Source organism: Paramisgurnus dabryanus, chromosome 12 (genome assembly GCF_030506205.2).
Source record: "Paramisgurnus dabryanus chromosome 12, PD_genome_1.1, whole genome shotgun sequence".
Taxonomy (NCBI): domain Eukaryota; kingdom Metazoa; phylum Chordata; class Actinopteri; order Cypriniformes; family Cobitidae; genus Paramisgurnus; species Paramisgurnus dabryanus.
Window position 1 is genome coordinate 8,165,031 of NC_133348.1, and position 24,815 is coordinate 8,189,845.

Here is a 24,815-nt window from a genome sequence, read left to right on the forward strand (position 1 = left end):
TGCCTGAAGTTTTTTGTAGACTCATATTTACTGTATGTTATGAATAATGTCAAATTGGCAAAATATTAACCTCTTACACTCTGAGGCTATTTTGGGGATTTCCGCCTGGATTTGGCCTACCCAATTTCAAAAGCTTCTCATACCCACATGCAAAGGTGCACATACAAAAGTTTGGTATAGGCTTTTTTTTTGATGTTTTTTTTCTAAAGTCTGTATTTAAAAGTGTATAACTCTGGCCCTGAGTGGTAACGAAACCTACAGACAGTTTTGTTTGATTCCAGCAATTGCCACACTGTAAAAAATCCAATTAATGAAATGTTGGACGGGCAAAAATATATAAGTTAAACCAATTTTTTTTGTTTGAGCCAGTTGAGAAGACATATTATTTTAAGTCTAGATAAATCTGTGTTTAAAACATTAAATGAATGGTTATTTTCAAATCCAGTCAACATTCAGAATGGCTAATGTTGACTGAACTAATTAAGACAAATCAGGTAAATATGTGGAGTTATGACAGCTATGTTTCATGACAGCAAAATGCTCAAAATAATACTGTTATTTGGTCACAAAATGTAATTGTAAGAGTTTTTCAGGCATAAATGTATGTGCTTAAAGTTTAAATATGCGGTCGGTTAATAAAGATAGCGTCTATTTAAAAGTGTGCTCGGACACTTTCGGACGGAGCTCCATGAGCTCCATATGAGCTCCAGAAAATCACCGGCGCTTAAGCGCTCACACCCCGCCCAGCGCAGCCTCGCCTCGGCAAGCCCATCAGAAATCGACTGCTGCCTCTGATATCTCTGTGGCGTTTAAACGTGATTTAATTCATTTTAATTTCTCATACTTAACAATGAAAGGGTTATGTTTTAAATCATATTTTAGGATTGCACTTAATTGATATCGCTGTTGAGTGATGTTTCATATCTTTTACTTTATAACCGGACTGCATGCGAATTTGATCAGAGCTGAAGGAGCGGATGGAGAAATAGTCCCAATATCATAACAATCTTAAATAAAACTTCTAAATATACCCGTTTGTGTTGCGCGCGACCCGCTCGCGCGCGTGTGTGTATGTACAGTATGTGCGTGAGTTTTTAATTTAAAATGTCTTAACTCGGAAGGATCTGGATCACAGGTCATTTCATCTGAGATTAATCCGCACCTAACAGCAGGAATCACTCACTGTTTTACACAAGGACACAAGTCATCAGCCGTTTCCTCAAATTCACGTCAGGTAAGTGTTTGTAAATAAATGTTAATTTAAGACTATATTAATTGGCAAAGACGCAAATACTCGACGTTTTTGTAAAGATATAAGTTATATAAAGGTGTGTTATGTTATGTGTCCGAGTTAAAGTGGAGCTATTTTAGTTAAGGTTACCAGACAGGGTTTATTACTCCGTCTTAATTATAATTGGGACATTTTTACAAACAAACCTTATAAAATACAATACTGGCGTGCATTTTGAGACAAAACAATAGCACTCATATGTTAAGAGATGTCAGTATTTTAGGGAGTGATAAGCCCTGTCCGAGAAAACCGCCCAATAGTGTTTAATTCAATTACGTGTGATGTCTGAGGGAAATTTGGCAATTTTAGGGTATAAAGTCTTTCACCGTCAAGCTTTATAATATTAAACATCTATTTATGTATGTATTTATATTCCTCTGTTTATCAAACCAGAGCGGTGATGATGTGGAGAGGCAGACCAGAGGGATGCATGGCGAAAGAAGTTAAATGGCCCTTCGGATGTTCAGACTGACTTTGGAGTGCTTTTGGACTGTTTTATGCCTTCTATTAAGAGAAGACTTAATTCTGTATGTTCAGTCTGTATGATAAGTGAATAAAGCTTTTGTTTTTTATGTGACTGAAGTTAATTATTTGTTAACAACACCAGCATGAATTATTTGATAAATAATTTTAAAAAGTTTATTAAAAATTTCCAAATAATAAATATTAATTGAAGTAACACATAAAACATTGAGTAAATACTTAAATTTTAATTGACAAAGTCTTTACTGTAAGTTTTTAAAGATTCAACTGATTAAAACATTTTAGTTGAATGAACTATAAAGCTAGTTGAGCAAACATACTTTTTTATATTTGAGTCAAGTTTGGGCCAACTAAAAAACATCAATCCAGGTAACACTTTGGAGTCAGAAATTGAGTGAACGTAAAATTTCTGTGGAACTAGTTACTAAAAAATTATTTATTGAGCCAACAATTTATTTTTTACAGTGCAGCTTACAGAGGAAAAATGTATTTTTTCTCTATCATAATAAATGCAAAAGTTATTTTACTCCAACTGATGGGAGGAATAATACGCTTTTTGTATACAATTTCTGCCTAAAAACATTTGAAGTACTCCCATAACCACATACAGTGGAATAAATGCAATATCTTTATATCATTTTGCAGAAAACCCTTTCAAGTTACATAAAAAGCTGCTGTTTGTGACAAATTTTGTTATTTATGTTGTTTTTCATATGATGAAACACCAAATTTTCTTTTTTTATGTTGTAAACACTTTCTTTGATAGTGTATAACTCTGGTTCTGGATGCTCTAGCAGACTGCAGACAGTTCTGGTTGTTACCAGCAGCAGACAGTAAACACCCCAAAAAAGAATGAACTCTTTAGCATGTCGCATTCAAAAGTTATTCTCATTTTACTGAAGGGTGCGAAAATACATTTTTCATATAAATATTAATTTTTTGTTTTGCACATATAATAAATAGCAAGGGATTAATTATGCACACAACCAAAGAAAATGCTGTGAATGGACTCATTTTTTAGAGTAGGACCTAAAATAAAAGATGGTGTATCATTTGTGGCTATCTGTGCTATCTGAGGCAGTTCACCCTCAAGTTTCACATATGTTTACAAAAGACCATTTTTTACCTTATTATTCATTCAACGATTGTTGGATATGTGTTAAAAATATTCCTGAGAGTGAGAGCTTTCATTTGATATAAGACTTGCCCATGTTTGTCATACTTGAAAAATATGAAATATGTGAATATTAAATCATATAATAAATTGTCGGGGGGGGGGGTGATAGTGTAAATTAAGTGTAAATAACTTTCTTACAGTAAAACATATCTCAAAGTGATGCATATCTGCAGAAAGTAGAGACTCTAAGCTTTCAAACAGTATCTCATATGTGGTACTGGGTCCATGACAGACCATTAAAAATTAAAGGAATATTTTATATTAAGTCAAAATAAGATAATTCTGGACCCGGTACAGGGTTCACAGAGTCAAACAAGTTTAAATCATACTATACATAAACTATAGTATGTGAGAATGATAAAGGAATTAAATATAATTGAATAAACACTACCAGCTTTATTTATTTAGCCACTCACTGTAAACAAATGCAGGCAAATGCAGTCAAATCAACATATATTTTTATGCTAATTTAACTTATTATTATTATTTTACTTTTTTAACTTGTTTTAAGTTATGTCAACTATTCACAGGTCAAAACTTAGTAAGTTAAATTGACTTGCAAAACCAAGTTGTTTCAACTTCATGCTGCATTTTTTTTACAGTGTGGTTATATTTATCTTCAGAAACTGTATTCATTCAAATGTCAGACTATGTGAATGATTGAATCCACAGATATAAGTGGATATGAGAGTCTTAAAGGCCTTCTGAAAGCGAGGATAAAAAAATCCATAGATCAAAGGATTACAAGTTGAGTTAAAATATGCAAACCAACATAAAGCCTCAAAAACATCAGCTGGGGTCACAAAATTAAAGAAAGGATCAACAGCATTGACAAAAGATAAGGGCAGCCAGCAGAGAAAGAAAACGCCCATAACAAGAGCCAGAGTTTTAGCTGCTTCCCACTAAACAAAAACACGTCCAGAAGACGTCATTATAACGTCTTTGTCTACCATTTAAAAGACGTCCACTGAGTAGCCAGAATGAAAGTTTTTGCAACGTCTTTTTTAGAAGTCTTTTTTGTGTTGAAATTAGACGTCCTACTGACATGTTTGTTGAACATTTAAAAGACGTCCAGTGGGGAGCCAGAGACAACGTTCATTCAACGTCTTTTTTAGACGTCTTTTTTGTGTTGAAATTAGACGTCCTACTGACATACTTGTTGAATGTTTAAAAGACGTCTACTGGAAAGCCAGAGACAACGTTCATTTAACGTCTTTTTTAGACGTCTTTTTTGTGTTGAAATTAGACGTCCTACTGACATGCTTGTTGAATGTTTAAAAGACGTCCAGTGGGGAGCCAGAGACAACGTTCATTTAATGTCTTTTTTAGACGTCTTTTTTGTGTTGAAATTAGACGTCCTACTGACATGTTTGTTGAACGTTCAAAAGAAGTCCATGGAGTATCCAGAATGAAAGTTTTTGCAACGTCTTTTCTAGACGTCTTTTTTGTGTTGAAAATAGATGTCCTACTGACATGCTTGCTAAACGTTTAAAAGACATCGTTTAAAGGATGTTTTTTAAATGTTCATTATTGAAATCCAAGTGACATCCTTACAGGGTTTTTTGATGTCGTTGCAGACCTCTAAAAGACATTCATACAATTTTTAATTATGTTTAATTTCAGACATCCCTGTTGACCTCCATTTAAACCAGGTGTACAATTTTACTTCTTAAGGCAACAGTTCAAAATGGTCTTATCACCAAATATGCTACACAAGGGTTTGGACATCAACACTTTTTCAGTTACTGGATGTTGACCGTGTGCACACCTACTGCTTTAAAATATTAAATACCCATCCCCTTGGCTGACATGTACCCATCCAAGAACTTTAGGTGGGCAGAGACATTTTGTAATATGGGTCACAGTATGTAAGAAGGATAAGGACGATGACAGGTAACACTAAACAGAACTTTATTTGACAGACTATGGGTAAATACCCATAACATAGACAAGAACCGACAATGAATAAAGACAATGGTAAGCATGTGTGTGTATAAAACAATTAAAGATGGTGGTTGAGGGGGTGCAAATGATTATGGGTAATGTAGTCCAGTGAGCGAGAGCAGACGATCCCTGCAAACTTGCGCCGTGGAGAGCAATGAAGAGTAGGAGGAGGTTCTGGAGGCAGATGGATTGCCAGGAGGAGGAAGAAAGATGCAGTCCAGGATGGGGCCTTGAGCAAGGCAACACACGAGCATGAGAAGCCATGGAGGAGTGGAAGGAACCATCATGGAGGAGACCAGGGTGCCGACTGATGGACACAGAGCTGCAGACGGTGGCGGAAGAGCCTGAGATGTAACCAGACCGACACAGAGCCCGGCTGGAAACAAGGTGCTGGAGAGCCAAGGCTTTTATTGTGGCCAGCTTAAGTCACACCTGTGCAATAATCATGCTGTCTAATCAGCATGTTGATGTGCCACACCTGTGAGTTGGATTATCTTGTCAAAGGAGAAGTGCTCACTTACACAGATTTACACAGATTTCTGAACAATATTTGTGAGAAATAGGCCTTTTGTGTACATAGAAAAAGTATATGTTTTTCTATACATGTCTTTGCAGAAAACTGAAACGAAAAAAGAAGGCAAAATACTTTGTTTCCCTTTAGCTTCCAGACAGACTGTAGCAGTCAGAAATGTCATCTGCATTTGTCCAGAGAACCCACTGAGCAAAAACAAGTCTAAAAGAAGTAATCATAATGTCTTTGTCTAACGTTTAAAAGATGTTCTATTAAGTTCCAAGGGGAGCTGGGAGGCAAAATTTGGACTTGAGTGTAATAAGAGCCACACCTACAACAACAGGTAGTGGGAAGTACAACTGGTTCCAAAATCAGTTTTACAAGTGGCTATTTTTAAGGGAAAGGATATGAATTTAAAGATAGGCTCTATGCTAAAGCAGGCAGAAAAAATACAGTGGATGAGCAAAAAAAAACCTTGGTGTTTGGTGTCATATTCATTTATAAACAACATAATGTTTTTACATGTATTTTAGGAACAATATGTACTTGATGGAATAACCTTATTTTTATCACGTTTCATGTGTCATGCTCTCATACTTTCATTGCTGTTAGTTTATGTCAGTCCTGAGGTTTGCTTGCCAACAGACAATGGACTAATATGGACACAAATGTAGAAATGATGAATAAATGCAAAAAAAAAAAAAAAAATATATATATATATATATATATATATAAACATGTGCCAATTTCATGTGATTTCTTGATTTTAAATAGCAGGTAGTTCTCCAGACTATTTGACAATAAATTCTTGATTTATAAAAAAAAATTCCATATGAGTTCATATCGGTCTCTGGTCAGGTGTTCAGATATTTAATATTTTTGGCACAGCCATAGACATCTACTATCTTCATACAAGAAATAATTGGCCTTGTAAATGTTTCAGGAAAACGTGTAGACATCATAGCTTAAATTCCATAACATGCCAATTATGTGATACCAATTTCACGTGTTTGCTCATACATAAGTTTTTACATATTTTTTTAGTTAGTTCCTCGTTATTGCCTAGATAATAGAAAATATGAACTAGGCATCATGTATGACAAATGCCAATGTGAGGTATTAGCTACAAAATGAACAGATCCTGCCATGAGCAATATAGGAGACATATCTTGTATGTATAGGGCTTATATGTGGATATTTATAAGCAATACATGAGACCAATATGGCCCGTATATGCACATATATGACCCTCAATTTTGCCTACATGTATATGCAGCATATACTGTATGTGCATATAAGCTGCAGGTTTCATATATGTGCATATCCTCATATAGGTTCTTTCCATGTGGGTTTGCATGTCCACAGACATCCATAAGGAGTCATAGTCTGACGTTTATACACTAAACCTTTTTGGTACGTTCACAGACATCCAAAAGGGGTGCAAGAGTGACGTCCAGACACTGACCCTGTTTTGCACGTCCACAGACATCCATAAGGGGTCATAGTCTGATGTTCATACACTGAATCTTTTTGGTACGTTCACAGACATCCAAAAGGGGTGCAAGAGTGACGTCCAGACACTGACCCTGTTTTGCACGTCCACAGACATCCATAAGGGGTCATAGTCTGATGTTCATACACTGAATCTTTTTGGTACGTTCACAGACATCCATAAGGGGTCATAGTCTGACGTTCATATACTGAACCTTTTTGGCACGTCCGCAGACATCCAAAAGGGGTGCAAGAGTGACGTCCAGACACTGACCCTGTTTTGCATGTCCACAGACATCCATAAGGGGTCATAGTCTGACGTTTATACACTGAACGTTTTTGCACGTCCACAGACATTCAAGAGGGGTGCAAGAGTGACGTCCAGACACTGACCCTGTTTTGCACGTCCAGAGACATCCATAAGGAGTCATAGTCTGACGTTCATATACTGAACCTTTTTGGCACGTCCGCAGACATCCAAAAGGGGTGCAAGAGTGACGTCCAGACACTGACCCTGTTTTGCATGTCCACAGACATCCATAAGGGGTCATAGTCTGACGTTCATACACTGAACCTTTTTGGCACGTCCACAGACATCCAAGAAGGGTGCAAGAGTGACGTCCAGACAATGACCCTGTTTTGTACGTCCACAGACATCCATAAGGGGTCGTAGTCTGACGTTCATACACTGAACCTTTTTGGCACGTCCACAGACATTCAAGAGGGGTGCAAGAGTGACGTCCAGACACTGACCCTGTTTGCATGTCCACAGACATCCATAAGGAGTCATAGTCTGACGTTCATACACTGAACCTTTTTGGTACATTCACAGACATCCAAAAGGGGTGCAAGAGTGACGTCCAGACACTGACCCTCTATTGCACGTCCAGCAGACGTTTAAAAGTGGGTCTGAACTAACGGACGTTATACAGACATGATCTGAATGTCTCCCAGACGTTCCATGTTTGGTGGGTTTTCTTTCTCTGTGTGCAGAGCTTTGACTGTTAACACCTGTGGTGGTCACAGACACTTTCTCTGACAAAACCTTTGCATGTTTTTTCACAACTTTAAATATGATGATATACAGAGAGCTCATTATAGTTCCTGGAATAATAAATAACAAGATAACACTAGTTAATCCCCATTCTTTGTTAAAAAACACAGCACAGCCACCAAAACAAGACACCTGTAACATAAGAGCTTCCAGACCAACAGCAGACACCCCTGAAAACACAACAGAAAAGCTGTACACAAATGATAAGATCCAGGTAAAGGTGATGCATACAGTGACAGTGTTGTTTGTGATCCTCATTTTGTATTTCAGAGGGTCACAGATGGCCCAGTATCTATCAACAGATATTAAACTAAGATGTATTAAAGAAGAGAAACAGAGGGTTACATCCAAGCTAGAATGAACTTTACAAATAACATCTCCCAAAAACCAGCAGCCCTCAACAGATCGCACCATACTGTAGGGCATCACCAGTGAACCCAGCAGACAGTCACACACAGCCAATGACTGAACGATCAGATGAGTTGGAGACTGAAGCTGTTTGAAGTGAGAGATGGAGATGATGATCAGAAGATTCCCAAAAACTGTCATGAGGATCATGAGTGAAATGAAAGCGTATATTGCCACTTTAACAACAGTGAGACGATGAGCTCTAGGACAAGAGTCTGGATGTAAAGGATAACACAGGAGAATATTCTCAGTCTCATTGAAAGACATTGCGTCTTAGAGCAGGGGTTCTTAACCTTTTTGATGTCGGGGCCCAAATTTTACAGTACAAAGTGGCCCAGGGCCCATTCAAATATTAGCACTGCATTGGTTTATTGATCTCACCCTTGATTTGATTTGTATTCAATAAATAAATGAAATCCACTTGCAGTTTGCTGTTTATTATTCGTGTGTATGCAAACCTGCATATACAACAAGATGCCAAACACACAACAATTCATGGAACAAATCAATCTGTATCAAGAACAAATTTAAAGGCTCATGTCAGCCATATTAACACAAAAATCAGTTAGAATTGACAAATTTTACTTACAAAAAATAGAAAATGTAAATAAAATAAATAAAAACAATAAAATATGTTGCTAAAATAAATAAATTCTAAATAATATTTTTCAAATTAAATAAATAAGTTGTAAATGAAAATTGAAATAAAGTGCAAATGAAAAAAATATAGCTTTATAATCTGCAAAATAATAAAAAATAATTGTTTCAGCAGACTACATTTTTGCATGGCAGAACCTGAAACTGAACCTGAAGTTGCTCTTCATATAGGTTATAAATGAACAATAACAGTCACAACAGTCCAATATGAACAAGCTACAACTCCCTATTTATGTTCCCCTCTTAATGAGACACTTGGGCCTGCTTTACAGACATTATCAGATCCAACCTGGGTGGAATGGGGGAAAGGCTCACTCTCAGAGTAGCCTCCAGTGTTGCTTTGAGTCTGTTTCGGGCCTTGGTCTTAGTTGTGGCCACAATGGAGAATCCTGATTCACACAGGTATGTAGTTGTGAATGGGAGGAGTAGTTTCACAGCCCTCAGTGCTAGACATGGGTACTCTTTTGAGACAGCAATCCAGAAGGAGCCCAGATCCTGTTTGCCCCACTGCAATTTTAAAGTACTGTCAGTGGCTACTTCCAGAAGCTGGGATTCCAGATGTGAGGGCAAAGCAACATCATTTTTAGTGGGATCCACAGAAAATGGGTCCGCAATCCACATGTGTCCCTCTCTGGGATCCTCAGGAAAGTAGTCATCAAATTTTACTGCCAGTTGTGAGAGGTGCTGTGAGACTAAGTCACTAATCTTCACCTGGGGGGAGTTTTCCAAAATGTCAGACAAAAGGGAAAACATGTCCATCCTTTTTTCCTGAGTCCTCTTAATCCACAAAGCAAGTTTCCTCTTAAAAGCTTCAACTTTATCTGCAACAAAAAATATGTTGCTATTTCTCCCTTGAAGTGAGACATTCAGCTGGTTCAACAGTGAAAAAATGTCACAGAGGTAGGCAAGTTTAGCTGTGAACTGTGCATTGGCATAATAATGTGCAAAAGGAGATTTTCTCTCAGTGAGAAAAGATAGGACCTCATTCCTCAGTTCAAACAAACGCATGAGGACCAGTCCTCTTGAGAGCCATCTCACCTCACTGTGATAGAGCAGCTGGACATGATCTGCTTCCAAGCCTTCACAAAGTTTGGCAAAACATCTGGAGTTCACAGCATTATTTTTAATGAAGTTTATGGTTTTTACACTTACATCCATCACCTCGTGTAACTCTGGTGACATTTTTTTTGCCGCAAGGCTTTCACGGTGAAGAAAACAGTGTGTCCATTTAGCTTCTGGTGCACGATCAAGTATCTGCCTGACGACACCGTGATGCCTGCCTGTCATTGACGCTGCACCATCGCTGCACACCCCAACACAGTTCTGCCAGTCTAAGCCGTTCTCTTTGAAGTAGTTATCCATGTAGCGGAAACATTCCTGAGCCGTAGTCCGTGTGGGTAGCTCTCCACAAAACAGTATGTCTTCGTGCAAACTACTGTCCCATCGATAGCGAACAAAAACCAGTAGCAGTGCGGCATTTGTGACGTCAGTTGACTCGTCTAGTTGTAAAGAGAAAAATGGGCTGCTTTTTATTCTTTCTAGCAACTGATTCTGTATGTCTGTGGCCATGTCCGTGATACGGTGACTAACAGTGTCGTTTGAGAGTGGGATGGTTAGCAGTTTTTTGGCAGCAGCCTCTCCGATCATCTCACGGCACATATCTACAGCGGCAGGTAAAACCAACTCCTCCGCTATTGTGAATGCTTTCTTAGTCTGTGCCACTCGTCTGGCTACGAGGTAGCTGGCTTTCAAAGCGCATTTCGAATTTCCAGTTAGTTACACGACAGACCTTTTCTGCATCTGAAGCCCATTTTCTTTTCTCTTGAAAAATTCCACCGACTTTCCCACAAGCGATGGATGTTTGGTTTCTAGATGCCGCTTTAGTTTTGAAGGCTTCAGTGCTTCGTTGGATAGCATTAGCCCACACTCCACACACTGGGCTCTCGGCTCTGCCTCGTCACCTCCATTCACAAATCCGTATTTAATGAAGTCAGGATTGTATTTGCGGCAAAATCTTGACTTTTGAGGCGGGTTCGCGCAACTTTGGTCTCTCCTTTTCCGCTTTAAAAACTTCTCCATAACTTTTGCTACATGCTACGGTTGACTGTCTTCTTCTGGTTATTAGTGCTTGTTAAACCACTGAGGCATTACTGCCACTAGCGGTGGGATGGTGTATTGTAACTGTCTCATTTATAACAGTGGTCATTCTGGTGGCTTCAATTGATAACTTATTTGGTCCCGCGGCCCTCACGGCCCACAGGTGAAAAACTTAAAGTTTTTTGCGGCCCTCCAGGTGGCGCTCGCGGCCCAAGTGTGGGCCGCGGCCCTATGGTTAAGAATAGGTGTCTTAGAGGATTTCCTCTGTAATTATAAACAAACAGACAAATATAACCCAAATTTAAACCAAATCATTTTAGAAATTACTACATGGTTAAGGGAAATATCTAAAGAAACATAAACATGAATACAGTACGTCTATTCAATGTAATTTCCTAAATGAACGTGATATAGCTCAGATGTGTTCATTTATACAGTTCAAGTTAGGTCTCATCCTCCCCAGCTGTATACGTAACTGATACAACAACATTGTGACTCATGAGATTACAATAAAAAACTGAACTGTGTGACAATAATCTGATTTTTTTGCATCCTTCAAAAATGTGTTGCGAAAATCATACATTTTTCTTGCTCCCCCTTGCTACATGAAATTGAATTAATGTTAATAATGTAGGTTAATACTTTAATGCTGATGTTTTTAATGGTAATGTCACAAGTGACTTTTAGGACGGAACTAAAGAAAAGTTCCGCCCGGACCGATTTATGCAAACACCTGTCACTTCCGGGTAACCCTGGGCAACGAAATCAGAGGTAATACGCAACAGGTGTGTGTGATGAGGTGGCGAATGCTGACTGGGCAGTTTACACGCTGTGAGGAGTATAAAGGAAGCATGTGAGACACAGGAAGGGTGCTTGTGGATGGTTGGAAAGAGGCGCTGCGGGCGAGGCTGTGTGTATGTTACAGAGACAAAGCAAACGGGCGGAAACGACGGAGAGGATTCGCTGAATTGGACGAAGTATTTGGGGATGAGCCATTGAAACAGGTTTGAAGAAGCTACGTTTGAAGGAATATACACTTACCTGTGTGTGCATGTCATATTGAAGGCTGCATAGAGAGACAATCTCTGTTTGGAAATACTGTAGTGTTTTGGGCTTCTGGAGAGCTGTTTGAAAAGAAAGAATGACACGGAGGAAGGGAGACAAACCTTACGAAGACTGAGTACAAGTGGTTTGTTTACTTTCATCAAGACATGAGAAAACGGAGATTAACCCTCATATTATGTTCCGGGTCAATTTGACCCGTTTTGATTTTTAAGCTGTCGGATAAACCAGTTAACCTGTGATTCTATTCTTGAAATTTTGTGACTTTTTCTCATTTATGGCCATGAACATGCATGCAAAGTTTAGACATGCTGATATGTTTTGAAGTGTACCAAAATAATTTTGTAACGATTTTGAGGTTCGCGGGTCAATTTGACCCGCATTTTGTTTTGCGCCAAAGCAACTGTATAGACCTAAATTAAATATATATTTTTAGTGTTTGTTGTTATATTGGTGTTTACCTACCCTAAAATGGGGGTAAAATTGCTTTTCCTCCCTATTTTGAGTACTGAAAAAGACTTTTACAGACACAGATGGTAAAAGTGAGCTATAATTTCTATTTACAATTTATATGAAATACTACTTAAGTTAAATTTTTCTTCCAGAAATGTTGTCACTTTTTCTCATTTAGGGCCATGAACATGCATGCAAAGTTAGGATACACTGATGTGTTTTGAAGTGGGTTTTTTAAGCACAAATAATTATTTTTGGTACGATTTTGATGTTCGCGGGTCAATTTGACCCATATTTGTTTGTTCCAAGGCAACTGTACAGACACAAATTAAATACATTTATTGCATATATTTTGGTGTTTTACTACCCTGGAAAGGGAAAAGTGAGCTTTTCCCACTTTTTTTGTACTGATAAAGACTTCATCAGACACAGAAAAGTAAATGTAAACTATCATTTCTATTTTCAATGTAAATGAAATACTATGTATAGCTGATGAATTCAGACCCACAGTAAATCCAGAGGTGAATACAGGTGATGCTAGCTGTGCCCCATAAAACATGACACCAAAATAAGCATCATTTGTGTAAAATGCAAGAGGTCAGAAAGCACATGCTTGATGTATGCACATCATGTAAACAGTGATTTCTTGAATTTGTACAATGAGCCTCAAGAACAAAAGATGAGCCTATTTAGAAAAAGAAAAGCTTCATTTCATTTCAAAGCAATATTTAATAGTTCATTTAGGATGTCTTAAACATAGGTATGTTAAAAAAAACATGTTGAATTAAAATTTAAAATGTTAAATGTTGCAACAGTTTTTGTGCAACATTTGTTAAAACAAACATGTAAAAAATTGTGGTTAAATGCATTTTTTTAAAATCATACTTTTTAATTTTAAATGTTTATAATGTGTGACAAAGACTGATACTAAAATGGTTTTGTTCATACCTAATTCCGTCTTGTTTTTCATAATGTGATATTTAAGGAATTGCATTGAATCCAATGCGGGTCAATTTGACCCGCTCCATCAAAATCGTCACAAAAATCGAACACAATACAAGGGTTAAATTCTTGTGTGGAGTGTTGTTATTGGTTAGTGGCCCCACCGTGGAGGACGAAGCCGGTGGGCGAGCCAGAGGATTGCAGGGCACGCATACCATTGCGTGGGGACTCGCGACACCTATACCACTGCCCGTGGCAGTGATCTCAACGTTTCCCCAACATGGAACTTCACTTAGTGTGGAAGTATTGGCCTTACCAATCACTAAAGAGTGTGGATTGCAGTGGGTGAGTGTGCTTTATTGACGTGTGTGCACCTGAAGTATTGCAGTGTTGTGCCGTGTCTCCTGTTGCCTATACCCGCCTCTAGGTCAAACAAATCACTGTGGGTGTTCCGTGAGCTGCTGTGGTGCACCACCATCGTGTATTTATCTAGCTACAACCCCCCGCCTGTGTGCCCAGGTTCGAAGGAAGTGAGTGAGTACAGCGAGTGAGGTATTGTGGAAAAGACCATGGAAAAGCTACACTTACCTTAAAATCCTTGTCAGTCCAGAACAGCACGCCCAGTGAACCACAGAGTATTACCAGAATCGAGCTAAAAGCTATACTTACCTTAAAAGCCTTGTAAATTCAGAACAGCATGCCCAGTGAACCACAGAGTATTACCAGAATCGAGCTAAAAGCTATACTTACCTTAAAAGTCTTGTAAGTCCAGTACAGCACGCCCAGTGAACCACAGAGCATTACCAGAATTGAGCCAAATGTTATACTTACCTTACAACTTTGTTAGTCCAGCCCAGCGCAACTCCGCGACGGCCTGGAGTACCCTGAAACGGCACGCAAAGTCATCCCTACTCCATCAGCCCTGTCCTTCTGGGATTGAACGCCCAGTACTGGGGGAGAGCATTAGTAGTCGAGTTATAAGACCACGCTAATCTGTCTGTTACCTGTGACTGTAGGGGCCTCCGGGTCGAGTTGTGAAGACTGTGGGTCCACGGACAGAGAGACGTCACCCAAGTATCCTGTGGAAAGAGGGAAACAGAGGAACAAGTTATTTTCACGACGGAACTAACGGTAATATTCACCTGGCTAAATCACTTGTTTCTCAGGAGCCTGCGCCGCGAGACATTCACCCCCAGTCTACGGGGAAGGAGATACGGACTCGGTGTCCTGTAGGAGGCAGAGGAGAGACAAGGACGCCCTACTTGGAATCACAGAGCATACCCCTTGACGGGGTGCAGGTAGTTGCTCTCAGCCTTCCATCTGCTCATTGTGTGTTTCATTTCTGCCTCCAGGTGAAGAGGAGGGCGCCACGTGTCAATGAAAAACAAGGCAGAGGACCAAGGGATCCCCAGGAGGAAATGCATACCGACCAGCGGACGAAGGAGCTCCGTCCCCCCTTTCCCCTTTCCGTGGGTGTCCTTACCCCTGGCACTTGGCCCTCTCCTCCCCTGCAAGAAATAGAAAACCAGAACCAAGCTATTTTAAATTCCCCTTTTCCCTTCCCAACAATATTTTAAGTAATTTAAATAAAGATTGTCTTAAGTTTACTCATCTGTTCTCGTGTGCTTGGTCATTGGGTTACTTTTGGGGACCTCTTCGGGGTGGTACTTAGGGAGGGACGTTAGTGGTCCACCCGACCAGTGACAGTAACAAAATATTTAAGGGAAATGTCTTTATTTAAAACTAAAAGACTTTTAGCAAAACATTACAAAACATTGCTCTAAACAATGAACCATGCATGCTGCAGCATACAAGAAGCAAAAATATGATAGTAAAATACAAGTCACCAAATGCAAAGTACAAGAAATGCCAAAGTGCAGTGCCCTCAATGCACACTAAACCCACACTTCCCGAATACCGCTTCGGACTTAATTTTTAATATCTTGAATGCTGTTTTTATGGGCAATGGACGTTGTTCATATCCACAGGACTTCGTATTATCATTGTCCTCGTCACGTCACGTTAAGTCAAGTTTACCAGATTGTGTTTGACTTCACCAAGCAGGAAGGCAGCCATGTTGGATGGAATCTTGGATTTTCAAATATTCACACAGTGATTTAAGGGGCTTATGATTGCTAAAATTATTATGAAATTCACAGACTTATCACTGCAATGTATACTACTATAATGTATTTTTGAAGGCTTTGGAATGTTCGGCAAGAATTTTTCACACCTTTGAATGGTTGGCAACACTTTTAACACTTGGGTTTAGGGATAATTGATTAATCTGACAATTATTTTTTGCTTAATCAACAAATCCAATAAAACCTAAAAATCTATTTAAGGGACCATTCAGTATATATGGAAGGGTCCACCGGAGGAAAGTAGGGGAGGGTCATGTCCTTTTTTCTTTGTTAAGGGGAGGATCAACCAAACTTTTTTTAGTCTATGGGGAGGGTCAGTCAACTTTGTATTCATGAAAACATAAAAATTTCAAAGTGGCTTGTTCAGTACATATTTTCTATGTAGCTCCACGTAGCTGCCTCAACCCCCCCCCCCCATCGCTATCAAATGGGTCTAACCCAACAAAAATCGCGCCATCCCCAACCCATGATGCACAAATGATTGATAATATTATTAAACTTTGAATAGAATTACACTGAAAAATCTTTTAAATAGATGCAAAATAAATACTCCATATGTCACATGACCCATGTACAATGAATGAGCTGGTAAAAAAGTTGCTCTAGAAAAAGTTGGAAAACCATTGAGAAGCAGCAAATAGCGAATGTGTGTAGGCAACTCTTCAAATATCTTTTCGGTCCCGGTGATTTGAAATTGTGCAAACGACAACATTTTCAAGGTATTTGAGAAGGAAGAGTGGATGCAAGCTCGCAAATTTTACGCTCGTCTGAGAAATGGAGTTTTGGATAATGTTTAGCTTCTGCAGCATGGCGGAGCAGTGTGTAATGCTGGCCACGGACTCTGTGATACGTGATTCAGATTAGATTTTTTTCCACACATATCACTATCTGAAAGGCATATCTGCTGCTTTTACATAAAAATGGAGGCTGCGTCCTCCAGAGGTCGCATATGCAAGCTGCATACGTCACCAAGCCTGGTTTATTTCAATTAACTGATTATTGCATTCGTAAGTCAAAAGCATATTACAACATTTAAGTAACAACGATTAATTAAGTATAATAGTAAACTTTATAGTTAATAATATTTTGAAATAAGACAAATGCGAGGATGCAGCCCTCCATTTTAGAAACGGCCAACGAGAAATTGTGATGGCGAGATTGAGGCGCTACTGGAAGGTAGTTATTTTCGTTAATAAAGTTTTAAATATGGATATTTCTACAACAACACTGCGCGGATTACCCTCAGAAGACCTTTGTTTATCATCCTGGAGCCGTTTAGATTTATTTTGTGATGGATGGACGCACTTTTTTTGGACTTGAAGGTCGTGGACCCGTAACTTCACATTTAATTAACTGAAAGATCTAAAACATTTTCTAAAATATCCGAAAATGTGTTTGTCTGAAAATTAATGGACATATGCAACTCGGACAGCTTGGGGGGTCTATAAAGTTAGTAAATCTAGCAACAAAGTTAGCAACAGTACTCAGAATTTTTTTCACTGTTTAAACTGCTCGGACTGACTGTGCGTGTGCTTGTGTATGAACTCTGCTGACACATCAGTGGCGCAAGCTGAAAGTGCATTGAAACTGAAGGAAATCATCGGAAACCCATGCATAGGGAGGCAAACTAGTTATATTTCTTAACCTCTCGACGTGCACTAGTTTGTGTGCGGGATGACGTCAGTTTTTTTTAACACTGCTAACAATATCCATATAGCCTACTGTCTACAAACATTAATACTATCAACATTACTTCACATCGTTTAAAAAGTCTATGGTTTTAGCATCAGTTTATGGTCTCTGTTTTGCTCTAGCATCATAAATGTAGTATTTTGTGAAAACAAAAAGACAACATGCAAAATATGAACGTGACTTCTTACCTTTGTGTTGAAGTAACATTCGCAAGTTGAATCCAGTCTGTTTCAGATGTGTGAATAACCAATGAAAACGGTCTAATAGAATACATCCAATGACCATTTTTGTCCACAAATGCGTGTAATCCATGAAATATAGATATATTGTCTGTTGTTTACATCAAATTTTGCATGAACATCTTGTAATAGAATGTAATATGCCATCTGTGGACTATTTGCGTGGTAACACTGTATATGAGATTACACTTTAGGTTCCGGTAAACACATAAACCCACGGTCAAACTTTGTTTCTAAAAGTAGGCAGGAGTATAATACATAATATCAAACAGCGCTGTCAAATATTGTGACGTCATCTGACTCGCTCGTTCCTCCAATGACTTAATGGAAAATAATGATAGACAGAACGTGTAGCCAATTAGATAACAATCTAATGATCTTTGTGTGACGTTTTATTTCCTGGTGTGGAAACTGCATTTTATAAGCTAACATAAGGATAAATAATATTAAGAAAGAACGTGTATGCATGTAAACTAAAGACTTTTATTTTGGGGCTGACTGGCACTTAGAAAAGGCACTAGTCTTACAAAAACCCTTGCAAAAAACTCATTTTTGGCCTATTGATCTCAAACGTGAAACATAATTTCTTTAGACTTGTGGCTTTGGGGTCATTGGATTTAGGTTTCAAATTTACATATTAATCATTACATTTTTTTAGTAATAAATGTTATGCAAAAAAAGTTTTATTCCAAAGTACTTCAGCCTCTCTAACATTTTTCATTTTTAACTTAAAAAAATGTTGAAACCTGAAAAACTAAGCTCAAAGTGTCTTCTCTCTAATGATACCATAGTTATGCTTATACTCTAAATGGTTTAGTAAAAACAACCATTTTAGTGAAAGTAGGTCTTTTCATGGTTTGGGCTAGAGTGGGGGTTCTTTTCAAGAGGTTAATTAAACTAAGGCCTAGTCCTGGCTTAAGCTAATCCATGTCCAGGAAACCACCCCTATGGGGCGGTTTCCCTGACAGGGATTAGACTAGTCCTAGACTGAGACATTTTGAAGAGCTGTCCAAACTGAAAAAAACTTGCACTGTCATATCTTAAAATACATCAGGGCCTCAAAATGCACACAGGTAATATTTTTAGTAAGGCATGCTTGTTAAGACTAGTTATATTTCCTAATTAAACTAAGGCCTAGTCCTGGATTAAGCTAATCCCTGTCCGGGAAACCGCCCCTATATGTTTAACAGTCGGTGCAACTTCCCAGCTAGAAATTTTTTGTTCTAAGAACGTACAGAGAACGTTTTTATGTAATGTTGCATAAATGTTTTTTGCGGGTAGTTTTCTTTAAGTTCCCCGAATGTTCTCTACTAGGTTCGGAAAACATCCCATTATAACATTCTGAACACGTTTAAGTGGTAATATTGCTAGAACATTACTTTTTAACATTCCCAGAAGGTTTTTTGCGGGTAGTTTTATTTAAGTTCCCTGAATGTTCTCTACTAGGTTCGGAAAACATCCCATTATAACATTCTGAACACGTTTAAGTGGTAATATTGCTAGAACATTACTTTTTAACATTCCCAGAAGGTTTTTTGCGGGTAGTTTTATTTAAGTTCCCCGAATGTTCTCTACTGGGTTCGGAAAACATCCCATTATAACATTCTGAACACGTTTAAGTGGTAATATTGCTAGAACATTACTTCCTAACATTCCCAGAAGGTTTTTGCGGGTAGTTTTATTTAAGTTCCCCGAATGTTCTCTACTGGGTTAGGAAAACATCCCATTATAACATTCTGAACACGTTTAAGTGGTAATATTGCTAGAACATTACTTCCTAACATTCCCAGAAGGTTTTTTGCGGGTAGTTTTATTTAAGTTCCCCGAATGTTCTCTACTAGGTTCGGAAAACATCCCATTATAACATTCTGAACACGTTTAAGTGGTAATATTGCTAGAACATTACTTCCTAACATTCCCAGAAGGTTTTTTGTGGGTAGTTTTATTTAAGTTCCCCGAATGTTCTCTACTGGGTTAGGAAAAAATCCCATTATAACATTCTGAACACGTTTAAGTGGTAATATTGCTAGAAAATTACTTCCTAACATTCCCAGAAGGTTTTTTGTGGGTAGTTTTATTTAAGTTCCCCGAATGTTCTCTACTAGGTTCGGAAAACATCCCATTATAACATTCTGAACACGTTTAAGTGGTAATATTTCTAGAACATTACTTCCTAACATTCCTAGAAGGTTTTTTGTGGGTAGTTTTATTTAAGTTCCCCGAATGTTCTCTACTAGGTTTGGAAAACATCGCATTATAACATTCTGAACACGTTTAAGTGGTAATATTGCTAGAACATTCTTTTAAAAAGGTAGGAAAACATTCCACTTACACATTACGAATCTGACACATGTTTGGTAATGGGCCTATTGATAGTTTTGTTCCCCAGAATGCCCTCCTAAAAGTCAATCTCTGAAGACATTTTAACTACAAATATTTCTTAAATATTTTGACTGCAGAATGTAATGTCATGAGACACTAAAATTCGTTAGAATCAAATTTTAATAGTAACATTTTTGCCCATTAAAATAAAATTAAAAAAGTCAATACAACAGGACAAAAAAAATTAAAGAACAAAAAAATAATTTAACCATAAAACAATCATTAACATCTTTGTTTAAACAACAAGATTGACATGTCAACAATATAACTTGTTGGAATGAAATAACTAAAACAATTTAACAAGTAAAAAAACAAGATTGAAAAAGGTCTAATTAACTAATTAATAAACAAATTAAGAGCCAGCAGAACTGGCCACTGGGCCACTCCCCTCTGGTGCTGCACTTTCATCTAAAAGTGGTTCTCCATCATCCACCTGCATAGAAAACAAACAAAAAAAACTTGAGAATCCTGAGATTATTCAGAATCAAGTTGAAATTGTTTAACTTATATTTTTAAGTTGGTTCAACTTTTCACAACTTTTAACAATTACTCAATTAACTACAAAGTTTGTTTTTGACGTCCATACTTTATTCACAAGTTTCAAACAAACCATGCTGCGATTCAATTGAAAAATTATCATGAACCAAAGCACACAGTTGACGCCACCCATAAAAATCCATCTAGGCTTGTTGCGATAGTCGGTATAACTGTAATACACGGTGCTTTAGCATCTCACCGGTTAGATCACTTGCTCACCGCGTTACAGTCTTTCACCGTCGTTTTGATATTTTCTTGTAATTAAATCATTTAGTTTTGTAAGAGAGCGCAAACATTAACAACTGAATGTGTCTGCTGACTAAATTCGGCAGAGCTGAACGCGCGTCACTTTACAGAGCAGCCAGTGTAAGATTTCACTTACTGTCACGGTACATTCAGTACACATGCTCCGGTCTTCCATAAACGAAATTGGCTGGCTCTGCCTAGGTTATTTGCAAAAGGCGATCTAAATGGCTGACGCAAGCGTTGCCGCTTGAAAAGTTGAGAAATGTTCAACTTCTGCCGCGAGCAACGGCACTGATGCGGCGCCAACAGATCCACAATTCAGTTTGGCAACGCATGACGTCACCCATTAAAAGTGAATGGGAAGCATTCATTAAGAATAATAATAAACACATTCACGCAGCGGTTTACAGAGTAGCTGCCGGTTGCACAGCTTGGGACTGGCGGATTTAGGTCAGAAGCATCTGCACACATTGACTCAAGTGCTTCATTAAACCAGCTGCTCTCAATTTGCACTCACATTGCACGCAAATTCATAAGTGATTTAACGCAGCGTACGCAAGCACTGCATTTAAACAGTTGTGTCTAATTTAAAAGTGAAAGTAAAATGTGCACGTCTGCATACAAATGTATAGCCCCGCCCACCTGGTGATAACAGTATCACTGGGTTTGTCACGTGCCGATTAACCCGTTGGAAAACTCTGGCCGTTTCTCAATGTCAAGGATACTTCCTTGGCAGGACTGGTCTTTCCAAGTCACTTCCTTCAGAGGCTAGGCGAGGATCCTCTTTAGAATTTGGAGAACATGTAAATGGAACATTCCTCAAAATATCTTCAATTGTGTTCATCAAGAAATTCATACAGGTTTAGAACAACATGATAGTGAGTAAATAAAGAACAGAAATTTCATTTTTGGGTAAACTATCCCTTTAACTCTGCAGTAAGTTTTACTGAATATCAAATGGTTTGTGCTTTCTATCATTAAAACCCTCACAGCAAACAACACGCATAGGGTTGGTGTACTACTAATGAATGATGGCTCACAAATACAGGGTTCCTACAGGTTTCTTCAAGTTAAATTCAAGTCTTAAGACCTTTTTAAGACCTTTATATAAAAAATTAATACCCATTTCACGTCCCTACCAGCAAAGAAAAACTAAAATCCTTGAACTTGTGTTCATTTATTTTTCAGATGTGAAATGGGTAAAAGATGATAAGCCAAGCAGGTGTGAAAAAAAATTTCAGTAGGCCACAAGAAAGTTTGCCAAACAATGTTAAGTTGTTAAGGAATTTGTGAGATTTTATTTGATTTTTCCCGCTTCTCCTTTGCCTGTTGCTGTGTTGTGTTGCAGTCTATGGTTGTGGTGATCTTCATTTACTGAAGGCATCACGTGTTCGCAGTATTCTGTACTGTGACCCGGGACTGTGTTGCGTTCTCAATTATTGGATCCGCCACTCTTTATTTATACTACGTTATTAAACAAACAGAGATGCAAACACATGTATGTTCAAAAAAAGAGAAAGGTAATCTAAGCCCTCACACCCAGGCAAATATCCAGATACTTAGGCTACATTGCCACCGACCCCTGCCATCCCTACCAACCTATGTATATAGAGTAAAATGAAATTCGAAAATCAAAAGACGCCGACATTAATTTGGAATATTCAATTTAATTTTTTATGTTAAACCAAAACTCTTATTGAACTATCTAGCACTTCTTCTTGCTTTACTCCTTCTTCCTCTTCTTCCTGGCCACCTCCTGCAACGTAACCAGGGCCTTCCATCTGGCTGCATTCATTTATATTAATTTCACATTATATTTAATAAATCCAACCATAAATGAACAAAGCTGACAACGTTTGTCAAAGCATCACAAAACACTTTACTGTTTTTGCACTGACATATGAAGCAATACTTGTGTAGATGACCCCTTTTATCAAACTCTTTTGAATACAATAATATGTATAGTATATTAATGATAGAAAGTGCAGGTCTAGAGATTATAAATGTAATCGGTGTGTTATGGTTTATGTAGTTTTCTTTCCTTTTTAGATAGAGCAGAAGCAGTAAAAGTGCCTCTTTTAATTCCTCTCTTGCGGATTAAAAGAGCTTTATCCACTTATTATTTTAGATTCAAAAGTCTACTTGCTGTCCCAGTGAGTTTTTATATTATGTGAGTGAGTTTTATTATTGACGAACCTGGCACAGAGTTCAGTCAGGTTCTTTTCAAGGATGTGGAATCATTGGCGTTTTAGTTTATATGTACATGAGTAAGTGTAACTGTATGTGTCTATGTATGTATATCTGTTGTTTGTTGTTTTATGGACCAAGACAGAGTGTCCTTAATAAAAATAAAAAAAAGATTATTATATCTAGAGTCAGCTTGAGCTTTGCTCGTGCAATGGGCTTGACATTCACAATTCTTTTTTGCTACCATCTCTGTGATCTTTGAGCAAACTTTTATATATATATAAACTTTTTAGATATTCATTAATAATAATATTATTAAACAAAGGGACGGAGAAAGAAACTGCAGCGCGTGGTCGTGACTTTCAAACCAAGCCAGTTGTTATCGCAATAGAAACGGAGGCACGCAGCTTGAAACTGCACGTGAACATTAGCGCTGACTGACTCTGATCACGGCCGTTTTCCAATCGCCTCGGGTTTTACACATAATGTTAATCGGACCCGGTCCTCCGTGAAACCCTCTATGCATACAACTCTGCTCAAGTTCAGAAACATGTGACGCTGAACTCGCTTCATGTCGCACCCAATTCATCGAGAAACAGCGAGCACGTGAACGTACAGCAGACTCATCGGGAGAGACACGATGTGCTCGCAACCAAAATGCCATTAATAATAAAAAGCCGCAGGCGCCGAAAAGCGATGTGTTTGCATCCCTGATTTAATCAAAATGTGGTTGACAAAGAAACTTTTAAGGAAAAATATGGAGAAGTTACATACAGCACAATTTTTAAGACCCAGACATCAAAATTTAAGACTTTAAGTCTTTTTAAGGTATTATTTCCAAATTCATAAATTCAATGCTTTTAAGGCTTTTTAAGACCCCGCGGGAACCCTGCAAATATCATGGTTTTCTGTGGAAATCTGCAGGGGCGGGTTCTGTTTGGGCCTGAAAATGGCCAAGTACATAGTTGCATATAAAGTGTAACCCACTTTGACAGAAAATGGTTCAGTCTCTAAAATGGTTGTACTTTAAATCCTTTCACTCACCTGAGTGCTTCTGTGAGGGGCATATCTTAATGTATCAGCAATGCAGCCTTCTACCGTAGTCTGCAAAGTTGTGGGGTGTATCTTGTGGCAGGCTTCTAAATATAAACAAAGAGGGAAACAACAAGAATTGAGTATTATATATATATATATATATATATATATATATATATATATATATATATGCAACGGCACTGATGCGGCGCCAACAGATCCACAATTCAGTTCGGCAACGCATGACGTCACCCATTAAAAGTGAATGGGAAGCATTCATTAAGAATAATAATAAACACATTCAAGCAGCGGTTTACAGAGTAGCCACCGGTTGCTCAGCTTGGGACTGGCGGATTTAGGTCAGAAGCATCTGCACACATTGACTCAAGTACTTAATTAAACCAGCTGTTGCACTCACATTGCACGCAAATTCATAAGCGATTTAACGCAGCGTTATATATTTATATATGATGTGCAAAAATAGAACCGACGCAGAAACAATCGCAGCACTGCTGCTACAGCGCCGCCAGCTCACGCTGCGGGGTGCATGCTTGTTTACATGGGTGGTGAAAAAACGCGCTGCTTAGGCACTGCTCATACTTGCTGTGTGAAACCGGCGTGGACTGGAGCCACTCGCGTTGCTACTATTCTACAGGGCCGCCATTTTGGGTCTGACGAATCGTTGTGCATATTTTGCATCGACGCGTTGTTCCAGCCCTAATTAAAACCTGTTGTATGGTACTCAAAGCCTAATAGTGTCTTTTTTTAAATCCTATCTGAGAT

At 38.3% G+C, this 24,815-nt stretch overlaps 2 protein-coding genes across 2 annotated transcripts; both read right to left on the minus strand.

Annotated features, from left to right (window-relative positions):
• Positions 1–3,583: 3,583 nt before the first annotated feature.
• Positions 3,584–8,626, minus strand: LOC135738538 (trace amine-associated receptor 4-like). The gene is made up of 2 exons (XM_065256638.1): positions 7,873–8,626; positions 3,584–3,849 (listed from the first exon to the last, which is right to left on the minus strand). Exons 1-2 carry the CDS (start codon positions 8,624–8,626, stop codon positions 3,584–3,586), a joined length of 1,020 nt encoding a protein of 339 aa, XP_065112710.1.
• Positions 8,627–9,259: 633 nt separating this feature from the next.
• On the minus strand, positions 9,260–10,675 carry LOC141279921 (SCAN domain-containing protein 3-like). Its single transcript, XM_073811491.1, has one exon. It carries the CDS (start codon positions 10,673–10,675, stop codon positions 9,260–9,262), a length of 1,416 nt encoding a protein of 471 aa, XP_073667592.1.
• Positions 10,676–24,815: the final 14,140 nt, after the last annotated feature.

Bases quoted from the DNA above. Each gene is read 5' to 3' on its own strand.
- LOC141279921 (XM_073811491.1), bottom strand. From the start codon at position 10,675: ATGTGCCGTGAGATGATCGGAGAGGCTGCTGCCAAAAAACTGCTAACC.
- LOC135738538 (XM_065256638.1), bottom strand. From the start codon at position 8,626: ATGTCTTTCAATGAGACTGAGAATATTCTCCTGTGTTATCCTTTACAT. The intron at 3,850-7,872 runs AACCCACCAAAC...TTGTTTAGTGGG, and splicing joins CTCTGCACACAGAGAAAGAA to AAGCAGCTAAAACTCTGGCT.